The following is a 12,025-nucleotide window of genomic DNA, read 5'->3' as shown; positions in this document are numbered from 1 at the left end:
AAACATTAGATTGCACTAAAAATACGGACTTAGTTACATTTGAAGCCACACAAACTCATAATATTGCAAAAGAGACTCCTGGAAAGAATCGATCCAAAGCAACACTGACACGCTGTCACAGGGTGGGGGGAGTCACACAAGCACGCCAAAGAATTGACCATCAGCGTTACTAATGTGTTCACATTTACCAGTTTTAGACGGGACAAAATGTGTTACATTTCATTTTATTTTACCCGTGTGTCGCAGAGCTTATCAGCTGTGTGTGTGTGTGTATGTGTGTGTGTGCTGCTGCAGCTGGTTACAAACTCTGACAGATGTCAGACTGATTAAACAGTTTTAACACTGTGTACAACGTAAAGCCACAGTTTGCTCACACTATAAGATTAAATACATAAAAAAAAATATAAATGACAGATGATGATGATGATGATGATGACAATGTGATGTATTGTGCAAGGATGATGATGAAGCGCTGATCAAGGAGAGAGATTTCAACTTTGACTCAGACAGAATGCGGCCGATCCTCAGTCACACCGCAATAATCTGATCAATGATCTGATCACATCAACCTGTTTATTATTATTTATCAATGAAGGCGTTTCAAATTAAAAGTGAACTTTATCATTTTCAAGGATTTCAATGACATTTACATGCGTTGGGAAAACTCCATGTTTCGTGATTTCTAGACAGCCCAAAAAAATTACCGCCTCCTTTCCTTGAGCCCGCCTTCATTCACAGACTACGCGGTTTTGCTCTACTTAAGCACGGTGGGCGTGTCAGAAACCTGGACCGGAGAATACGCGTAGGAGAAAAGTGCGTAACTGCAGGCGCGCAAAAAAGCGTTTAAGTCCAGATGGTAGAACAGACCCCTTACTTATTTAAAAGATTTAATAACATACACACTGTATGTACATGGACTCTGGGCTCAGACACACTTATAAATGTTACTTGGTACACACAGTAATTCGATAACAGGAGGATGTGCTGCGTTTACTTTGATTTAATTTTTTTTCCACTTTTTTTTAATCCTTTGTGTTTTTTTGTATTTTCATATTTTTTTCCCATGTATTTATTTAACAGGGACAATGCAATTCAACATGGATACAAAATACATTTGCAACTGATGTGATGCAAATATCTGTTCATGTTTCGCTTTTAAATGTTTGAAATTTAAAATTAAACACTTTTAGTATTTCAGTATATTAGAGTAAATTAGGTTAAAAAGTGTTTAAAGTGTCTTTAGTTTTCTGTGTTCTGTTACATCTGCCAAGGAGATAATCATTTTGCCAGCATTTATTTATTTTGGTTTTTTTAACCTGTTATCAGAATTACGTCAAAAGAATTTTGACAACATTTCAACCAAAGATAAGTTTATGGAAGACTCCATTACAATTTGGAGGTGATCCGGATCAATATACTGATTCTGGATCAGTTTGAAAAATAAAACTAAATCCCTGTCTTCCTGTTGGGCAAAATTGAAAAAATGAATATATTGGTTTGTAATTTTTTTTTTTAATCTCAATCACAGAAAACATTAAACTAAAAACAATGCTAAATAAATGCTCTGTACCACATTATACATCTTTTGCTCATTTCTATCTGCAGTTTCTGTAGCAGACACTCATAACTCACATAAGATCGCTTTGTAATACCTATTATTATTAACTTATTTAGCACGACTGATATATTATAGTAATTTACTGCACTGTTATTAACCTTACAAACACCATACAAAAAGATCAAACTTACAGGGACTAAGATCAGAATCAACTTTAATGGCCATGTGTGTTATACACACACGAGGAATTTGACTTGTTGAACTGTGCACTCTAACAATGTAAACATATATAAACAGTAGTTGAAGACTAATATGTGCAAAACTAAATAGGATGATATAACAAGATAATAAGATAATAATAATAAGACAGAAAATTCGAACAGAAAATTTTGTGCAATCACATGGTCACATGCCATTGCATTTAGTCACCAGAATTCTTTTTAGTTTTAGGCTGGTTTCAGTCGACTAATTTCAAAAGGATTTCAGTTGATCATAACAGTGATTTAGTGTTAATTTGATTTTAATCGTATCAAATCAATCTTTATTCATGAAAAGTGCTTTTCATATAAAAAATGAGGCTCAAAGTGCTTTTACAAAGTAAAAAATAAATGTATTATACAAATGGCTCAAGTATTTGTCAGTAACCAGTGGTGACGGTGGGAAAGGAGCTACAGCCCTGATTCAATCCCTCTGGCCGTGCAGAGAGAGCGAAATAAAGAACGGGATGTGACTAATGTCCCAGTGTTTACGTGTCAGTCGGTTTAAATGTAAGTTAAAGTGCATCTCCACTGGTACATATTCCATAGCTCAACGAGCCCACTGGCAGAGCTGCTGACACAATGGGGTCCTTCTAGTTTGGCTTGAAGCAGTAAATCCTTTGTAAGAAATCTATATCACTACCTGAGGCTGCCAGGCAGCAGCAGGAGGAGCTGTGTATAGTGGCTCAGCTCTTGGCTTCAACATCACTTCATACAGTCCTGATAGGTAACATAGCACATACCAAAACATTAGGGTATGATTGGTGAATCCTAGGGCTGGGCAATTTTGCCTAAAAAATCTCTGATTTAAAAAAAAAATCGAGTTTCGATTCGATTTTTTTTTTTTTTTTTTTTTTAATGCACTTACAAATGACTGCAAACATCAGACACATTGTCAAAAGTGCAAATGTATTGCTGTGATTGTCCTCAAGAGTTAAAATGCATAGAACAATCCAAAATAAAAAGTAAATGAGGCTCTGTCGTTCAACAATTTCAAGCTTTAACCCAGGTTTAATCAAAAGTGCAACAGCAACTTCACAGTAGCTTCAATTTTCTGATTGAGAAATCACATAACTACATATTTTATACAACATATAACATTACAATTAAAAAAAAGAATTAACTTTTTCCTTAGCTTCTCAGTATAGTGCAAATAAAACATTAAACATGCCTATGGCACACATATAGGGTAAACACATGTAAACAAAGAGGGGGCTGGCTCACATAAAAAGCCAAAAAGTCCAAAAAACTGTGGTGGGAAAAATCATTATTTTTTTAAATTAAAAAACAAACAAACAAAAAAAAAAAAACTAAAATTTGCAAAATTAAAATGGTTTTTATCTACAAATTCGTTTAATCGATTAAATAGATTTTTTGCCCAGCTCTAGTGAATCTTAAAGCCCACTAACAGGGTTGGGGCCTATTATAATTAAATTCAACTTTATTTATATAGTACAAATTATAACAAGAGTCATCTTGAAGCACGATAATTGTAATTACGTAATTGATCATTAATTATAATTGTGTAATTCATGGTATATGCAGAAATCCTGAGGTTAATTTCAATACCTTTTTAAGACTTTTTAAAAAAACCTTTCAAAAAAATGTAAGACCTTGTTGCCACTTTAAGCTGTTGTTAGCAACACATGTTTAACAGTTGTAGTTTGTAAATTTAACAGAAATGATGTAAGTTGAGAAGGAATAAAAGTTGAAATAATAAATTAAACTAAAGGCAGGTTTATAGACATTCCCCTCAGGTCATAACAAGCAACGACAGTTATTCAAGGCCATCTGGCACAAAACAAGAACTTATTACAACATGATCAAAATGTATGACATGTGCCTGAGATTGTGTGATTTGCTTTCCATCAGCTTCTCTGTGTCCATCAGCTCTTCGACAAATTCAGCAAATTAACACTGGGACCATCCATACTGACAGAGATAAGCTGCCTCACATTCAGTTTTGCTACACACTCCTGTGAATTAACAAGGCAGTCTGTTCATTTATGACTTTATGCCTTGAATTTCTTTTGTTTGTTCTTGAAATACACAGGCCTTCAAATCAAATGTATCTATGTAGCACATTTCAAACATAAAAATTACACCATAAATGCTTGTTAAATGTTAAGACCAACACTCCATAAAACACACACACTCTCTCCTTCACACACGCACGCACACACACACAGAGTAGGTGACGCAGCAGTGTTACCTGTGTGTACTTAGCTCCTTTAGCATTAGCTCCTTTAGCATTAGCTCCTTTAGCATTAGCTACATGTCCTGTGTATCAGAAAAGCCTTCGTTTGTGTTCATTGAGTGGTGATTCGCTGTCCCGTGACGTTGCACCCGTATGCGCGCGGTCCCGAGGTAATCTACGGCCGAGTACACAACCGAGGCAAAGCTTGAATACCAATAAAATTTAATACCTCATAAAGTCGCAATTAAGACTTTTTAATACTTTTTAAGACCCCACGGACACCCTGAAATTGTAATTGTAATTGAAAGAATCTGTTGCTGTTGTAGTCATAATTGAGTTGCAATTGAATTCAGACAATTGAAAAATGCAATTGATCCCAACCCAAGTAATTCACACAGCTGGAATGAAAAACTGATGTACAATAAACGAACTTTCTTCACTTTTGTAGTTTTTAATTTTCTCACATGACAGCTTTGGCATGGAAGAAAGCAACAAAGGAAGGAAAATGGCTGGACTCACTCTGTCCAAATGTGGCTTTTAGTCTTTTTAGTCATAATTTGATCTTTCTGGTTTAATGATGGTGGAACACACTCCAAGCAATCAGATCTTATTTGCATGTCCAGTCAGCAATCAAAATTCCCGAGTCGGATCCAAAGTCGTTACTATCATAATGAGACAGTAGAGACAGAGGGTGATTCTGTTGAGCTACTATTCATTTCAGCCATTGCTGGCAGTGTTCCTGTCCAGTGAGGAGCAGAGTCCAGACATCACAGCTGTGATTAGTGGAGCTAAACTGGGTCCTGATCTGAGCTTGTTGCAAACTGTTTATGGGAATCTAACGTCCCATTTAAAATTACAAAAGTAAATCTGACAAACAAACAAAAAACCTTCACAGCTGTCACAGATTCAAATGGTTACGCTCGTAAACTTAGTCTCACATAACATTTCAAAAGCCAAAAACGACCCACATCATAGTAATGGTAAGGCTGAGAAGTTCTATTCCCAGCAGCACCTGTCCATGTGTCCCAGTGTCAATGGGACACATGATCAATGAAACCCTGGTCATGGCTAATGAATGGCAGGGCAATGTGTGTGTGTACTAATGGGTAAATGTTACTGTGTGAGGACCATTAGACCATCAGCTACATCTAATTCCAGAGGTGGAAGTAATGGATTACAAGTACTCACGTTACTGTAACTGAGTTGTTTTTTATGGGTACTTGTACATTTTTGAGTTCATTTTTAGATCAGTAATTTTACTTGTACTTAAGTACGTTTCAAAAGACGTAAAGTAATTAATTACATTTCTACACCCAACCATTACTGAGGAAATTATTATTTTTCAAAAATAAAAAACACGAAATGACCAGACAATCGAATGCTTCATGTCATAGCCGACCAACCAGATTAAACGTAATGCACGGCACCAAAACAGCATTGAATGGAGGTTATTTTCTCAGTTTTAGAGTTCATAAATGTAGCTATACTTAGAGTCTGGGATTTTTCTATATTGAATTGAATTAATTGGTGTTATTTCAAATAAAAAATAATAATAATAAATAAAGAACAATCTTACATTTTGACAAACCTTTTATTTTATACAGAAGCCTTTGTGAAAAATAAATTAAGTTTCAAATGTGCAAGATTTGGTCTCTTCCTTTTTAAGTTGATACATGAGATGTTTACTGTATGCAAGGAAACCGCAGCAATATTTATTACCAACAATAAACATGGGGGGTAAAAGTAACTAGTAACTTTTACTTTGAGTACTATTTAATTGAGCTTTTTTTTTACTTATACTTGAGTATGTATGACTTACTTGTACTCGAGTACATTTCAATCAAGTAACAGTACTTCTACTTGAATAGGATATATTAGTACTCTTTACACGTCTGTCTAATTCAAACATTAATTCACATTTCCACCTCCTAATGATACTAATGATGTTATTCTTGCACTGACCTGCTCCTTTGGTCACCACCAGTTTGGGTTTGCTTCGAGCACCATCCCCCTTGGTGGTGTACGCTGCCACTGTGATGGAGTAAGTGGTGTTGGGCTTAAGTCCTCCGATAACCATTTCCTATTAAAGAAGGAAGAGACAGAAAAAAAAAAATCTGAAAATGTCTGCTGTGGTTGTTGTCATTTCACCCCACTTTACGCTGCCTACGGTGCTTCATACTGAATGCTAATCTTAAATGAAGTGTCCTCTGGTCCTCTTTATTAATTTTCAAGAGTCCTGCATTTAATGTAATGTTTCCCACAGCGTAATGGGAGGAAGGTCCCATTACATAAACACACTAAGAGGCACAAAGGTGGAGGAGGGACATTAGGTATGTAAATGGAAAGTAGCCCCTCATTGCTTTTGCAATAATCAAGAACTTAACTTTGATAAATGCTCGCTGAATGCATTGTAACCATTTGCAGGCAGTTTTTAGCTCAGCCATTAAGTTTCCTTGAGTCCTCTTCAAAGAGAGGCTTCCGATCAATTCTAATGAATCTTTCAAGGGGGCGGGTTTGAAAGAATACAGAATGAGGTTTCTAACAGGCTGGCTGGCAAAGGCATGGAATAAGTCAATAAAGGTAAATGAGCTATAAGTACTGTCTTGCACTGGACATGGCATTAATGAAGCTCAGATTGAGTGAGATTTCAAATCTGGGTTGAAAACTAGGGCCCAAATTTAAAGTTGGCAGTAAAGTAACCAAAATGCAAAGTGAATGTGCTGAATGATTTTAAGGTAAAACTGAAGCGTTCTTTGATTCGATGTAAATGTGCCACAGTAACTCTAATTCATCAATTCAACAACTGCACACACACAAAAAAATATTGGATTAACATTACACAGCAATAACAAGAAGGAAAAAAAACAAAACACGGATGCACACAATCAATGCACAAGACAAAGTGAATAGCACACAATACGACACACGTAGCATTCCAGGCTAACAAGTCAATAAATATTGCATCAGCTGTAATTTATTACAAGCTAACTGGCCAGATTAGTTCATTAAGAATTTATTTGTGGAATGAAGAGTTTAACTGAAAGTTTGGCAGGATATTTCTTTGAGATGAAAACTTTGGCATGCTTTGTTTTCCAATCTTGATAAATAATGAGTGAAGGGGTTGTGTAACTAGCGTGATGCAATATCCACTGCTGCGCATCTTGCAGTTACACACAGCACACGAGCGAAACTTCGTACTCACATATTCAGCGGTATCGTCCATTTCCCACTAACCCCCAAGTCAAAGAGGAGAGTGCAGGAGAGAGAGAAAGAACGATATACATTTTTAAAAAGGAAAGAGAGAAAAACAGGAGCGTGAGAGACAGACAGACATGAGAGGTTCTAGAGCAGAGGTCTGGTCTGAAATATAGGTCACTAGATCTGTAAGGTCAGCAGGAAGTGAAGCTGTTTGCAGAAACAAAACAAGGCTGAAGGTTGATTTAGTCTGCCCATGGGGCCTGGATAAGTTTGTGCTAACTTTAAAGCTGTAATGAACCATGTCTGAATTTGAGGTTTAACTGACTCAATGAATAATACTCCCTATGCTTGTAATGCATACATTTGATACGAGTGAAGTAAATGTCCAGCTTTGTGAGTCCCTAAACCACTGTATCCACCAACTGCTACAATATAATACACTTAATCAGGTATATAGCCGTTACAACCTCTCCTTAAAACATTGGTTGTCAAAGATTTTCTATTTAGCTTCCTTTGAAGAAGGAAATGTTCCAACATTTAATAAAAAATCTAAAAAATACTGTAACTATTCTTCAAAATTTGTAAGAAAATAACACAAAATGTGAAATTACTTATTCTAGAATAGTAATAATATAGTTATTTGAGTTTTTCATGCTCATTGTTGACCAAGGCTGTTCTTAAAGTTTCCTGCACCCCATCCATTTGGGTCTCGTGGAAAGCCACACAGTGGGAAGAACATCTCCAATTCTAGCTGAAATTGAGAAATGTTCTGCCCCAAATTGGTGTCAGTTAAGAGTTTTAGCTGAATATTTTTCTGTCATTTCTAACCTTCACTCTATGGACAAATTGTTATAATCAGCATTTCCATGTAGCTGTGTGTGACATAGGCATAAAGTTAAGATTTTTTCCTGATAGATGCTGCAGTAAAGCTGTGGTCCTAATAAAAGCTGGGTTGTCGGAGAGGGAGGACAAGATGAGTTGAGGCTTTGATTATAGTTTTTGTGTGAGGCTGAGGAGAAGAATATTACAGCCATATATGAAATGAAAGCCAGGAGCCAAAGAGAGCCAATATCACTTCCCACATCCATCCACAACAGCAGAAATCAAGTACACAGCTCTGATTCAGGACAAGGAAAGAAAGCCAAGCTTACGTAAACCCAGGGATTTAGAAAACACATTTTTAAGCAAAAAAACTGCATGTAGTGTACAGAAGCTGCATGGCGAGAAGAACATTTGTTTTAGGAAATGGTGAGATGGTCATACCTGGGCGTCAGCAAGCATTACATCCTTGATGAGGGGTTGTCCTCGGGACTCGCCGTTTTCCACTCGCACATAGTGAACCTGGTAGCCCCGGATCTGGCCGTGCTGTTTGCCTGGTAACAGCGAGCGCCACATCACCTTTAGTGCAGTGGAGTTGAGGACCTCCACCTCCACTCGCCTCGGAGGAGCGCCAGGAACTGCCATGAAAAAACAACAACAGTAAAATCAGGACTTCTCATCAAAAGGTGTAAATATCCAGTAACACTACAATCATCAAAACAAAGAAGGATTCCATATTGGGAAAATCAACTCCTTTATGTTATGACCGTATATATTATGAGAAAGAACAAAAAGGACAAAATGCAAGTGAGGATGCAGGTGCTGGCCCGTGTCACACTGCATTAGCTTAGGATTAGCATTAGCTTACATTGGCATACATTAACATTAACATTTACCTCGCGTTAACATTAATATTAACCTAGCAATAGCATTAGGACTAACCTAGCATTAGCCTAGCAATAGCATTAACTTAGCATGAACACTAACCTAGCATTAGTATTTTTCTAGAAATAGCATTAACCTAGCATTAGCATTAAGCTATCAATATCATTAACCTAGCATTAGCAAAGGATTCACCAAGGAATAGCTTAACATTAGCAATAAGGTTGAAAAGGTTGAATGGTTTGTAATTTCTTTTTTGAAGGTAAAAACTGGAGCAGCTCCACTCTAGCTTAATCAGTGTTGAAAAGTACAAAAAATGTAATAACTCAACAAGTTTAAAAGTTACACATTATAAAAGTACAAGCACAAATCTGAACATTATGATAGCTTATTGGTCAAAATAGAACAAACGATGTCGGAGGAGTTATCACAGACGGAAGAAGAAGAAGTGCCTCCTGCATCCTTAACAATTAATAAGCACTAGGGTGGCTCACGATATAATGGTAGAAAAAAAGAGTTTTCCGAATTTTGCCAGATCATATTTTGCCTCGTCCCTATTGATGTTTTGAAGATCTGTACCAAAAATGAGCCAATATAACGGCTATAAAGGGTGGCACACTTTTTCACAACTTTTATTACTCAAAGAATTCACAGATATCAGAAACTTGAACTATATAAAGGTAAGTATGGTGTTTCTCCCTGCATTTATACTAAATGACTAAGAACATTAGAATAGTTCAAATTCAAAAGTGTGCCATGCCTAAATGTGCAGCAATTTACTCCATTTTGGTTCAGATGCTTACAATGTCAATGAGAACATGGCAAAAAGCAATCAAAGCTGTATATTTTCCACCATTTCTTCTTTGGAAACATTCATCAATCTTACTTATTATCAGAATAGATTCTTTTTAGCTCCAGCTTTTATTTCTTTTTCTGACAATTTTCTACAACTTTACTTTCGGGAAATAATTCTAAATATCCTATTGTGAGGCGTGCTGTGGCTTTCCATGTTGCTACAAGTTAAATGAGAATTTATGGTCATCTCTTCTGTTCATGTACATCAGTTTCAGGAAAACGCTTCAATTGCTGCCATAATGGGTGTGAAATGGATCATGAATCAATGTCTGCTATCCATCAATGAAATGCTTTTGTTGTGACGCTTTCACAACTCTACTGTTTATGGTTCAACATCTTTGCCCATTAGTTATTTCATAACGTGTGTTTTTTGGGGGTATATTTTGTGCTTCTGTAAAAGTGAGGATTTAGTTGCAAGAATGTATTTTTCCTCAGTGGTCTTCAGCACCAAGGACTTGGTTATTAATCAAAATCCAACGCAGATGAACTCCAGCTCAATAAAACTGTTGCAGAGTACGTCGTCAGTCTTGCAACCTTAGATACAAACAGGTCTTTAAGCTAAAACCAATTACTATCACTTATCAATATATGGACACAGGTGAGTTTGTGGTGTATGTCACTTAGACATGTTTATGGCTCTCAGATGAGCAATAGGAAACGGTTAAATGCCAAGGGAAGGAGGCAGGATATCAGAAGTGGTTGATGAGTAACAAGCTGAAATTGCAAAATGCTGGATTTCCCTTGTGTGTTATCTACTGCACAGGATTGTGTGTCATCTTTGAATATATATTCAAGCCTTTATTGTGCTAAGCAGCTGTTATTGGTCTCTTTAAATACTATGTTTTTTGGGGTTCTTAGAACAAATGGAGATAAGTGAAAAATAGCATGATATGGGCCCTTTAAATAACTTGTTTCATTAATTTTTAAGGTAAATTAACAAAAGTATGCACAGAAATTCTATAACCCTGCACACAAAGGCAAAAAACTATCTTCCACATTTAAGCAATACATTTTTTAGGTTCTGAAAGAGATTTCGGTCACTTTTAAACTGGAGTATTCAACAAGTAAGACAGATTGCAGCTCACACATATTTAAACATCTCAAAATAAGATGTAGGTTTTTAAAAAAATAGAGGGTGATGTACCGTCTTCATCTGTTCGACAGAGCAGAGGCTCACTCTCTGGGCCAGGCCCAATTGCAGTTGAGGCAGAAACGGTGATGTGGTACTGGGTCCACTTCTCTAATCGCTGCAGCAACACCTGCTCTTCTGTGGCAGGCACTGTTGGCTCCTCTGTGGCTTCTCCCTCATCACCAGCTCCATCTGATGAGCCCACCACCTGGTAGTGCACCCTATAGCCCACCAGGTCACCGTTCTGACTCTTCAAAGGTGGGGGACGCCAACTTACCAACAGTGAGGTGGAGCTGGCACTGTGGCACTTAATGTCTTGAGGGGGAGCTGAGGGCTCTGGTAGGGTGAAGAGGATAAGGAGGGAGAGGGGGAATGGGTGAGGAGGATCAGGAAGGGAATAGGGCGGGGGTGAAAAAAGCAAAGAAACAAAAAAGATGGGAGAGAAAAAGAAAATGAAAGAAAGAAATATCCAAAAAACCCAAAAACCAATAGGAACATTTCAATGAAAAATGCAAAACAAAGACAAATACAAAACGTTATGAAGTAAAACATAAGAGACAAAAATGGGTATTTGTTTCAGCATTAATGAATAAAATCGAGCAGAAACGGCGACTATAGTTGATTTTGATAGTATGGTAGCGAGACAAATCAAAGCTTTACCGTAGAAAGTAAATCTTTCGAGACAAACATTAACTTGAGAAAGTATCAATATTAAGGTCTGAGAGGATTTTTAAAACCTCTTCTTCAAAGTTAGCTCCTCTTGATCAATACAGCAGTTTGCAAAGGACTTTAAAAAGTAATATGATATTGATACAATTATAGCTTTGTCAAAACATATAATTCCTAGGGGTTCTAGTGTAGAGATGGTAATGGTACAAAATTCCAGTGTCAACATCAAACTTATTTAAGTGTTTATAAGTGTTAAAACACTATCACGTTATCCGTTAATCTCAAGAGTATTGAATACATTCAATGTGCATAGCCTCTTTATCTCATATACTGTCTATACATAACGCCTCCAGACTACATTATTTGTATTTTATGTATAAAATACGTTGCACTCTAATTAAAAAGAAACAGCTCCTAGAATTCGGATGATATAATGATATACTGAGTTTTTGCCTCCATTT

At 36.6% G+C, this 12,025-nt stretch overlaps 1 protein-coding gene across 16 annotated transcripts in view; it reads right to left on the bottom strand.

Annotated features, from left to right (window-relative positions):
- ptprsa (protein tyrosine phosphatase receptor type Sa) overlaps nucleotides 1–12,025 on the bottom strand; it is a 283,168-nt gene that overhangs the window by 57,740 nt on the left and 213,403 nt on the right. For 8 of the 16 annotated variants that reach the window (XM_028444079.1, XM_028444078.1, XM_028444082.1 and 5 more), the window contains 4 exons: nucleotides 10,911–11,231; nucleotides 8,474–8,667; nucleotides 7,215–7,241; nucleotides 5,975–6,092 (listed from right to left, as the gene is read on the bottom strand). The exons of 4 other annotated variants lie outside the window; for them this stretch is intronic. In XM_028444079.1, coding sequence (XP_028299880.1) covers nucleotides 5,975–6,092; nucleotides 7,215–7,241; nucleotides 8,474–8,667; nucleotides 10,911–11,231 — 660 coding nt within the window. The remainder of the gene's footprint in view (nucleotides 1–5,974; nucleotides 6,093–7,214; nucleotides 7,242–8,473; nucleotides 8,668–10,910; nucleotides 11,232–12,025) is intronic. 4 more of the 16 variants (XM_028444084.1, XM_028444085.1, XM_028444092.1 and 1 more) reach the window with 1 other exon arrangement.

Source organism: Gouania willdenowi, chromosome 4 (genome assembly GCF_900634775.1).
Source record: "Gouania willdenowi chromosome 4, fGouWil2.1, whole genome shotgun sequence".
Classification (NCBI taxonomy): domain Eukaryota; kingdom Metazoa; phylum Chordata; class Actinopteri; order Blenniiformes; family Gobiesocidae; genus Gouania; species Gouania willdenowi.
This window is presented reverse-complemented; position numbering and strand designations above follow the sequence as displayed.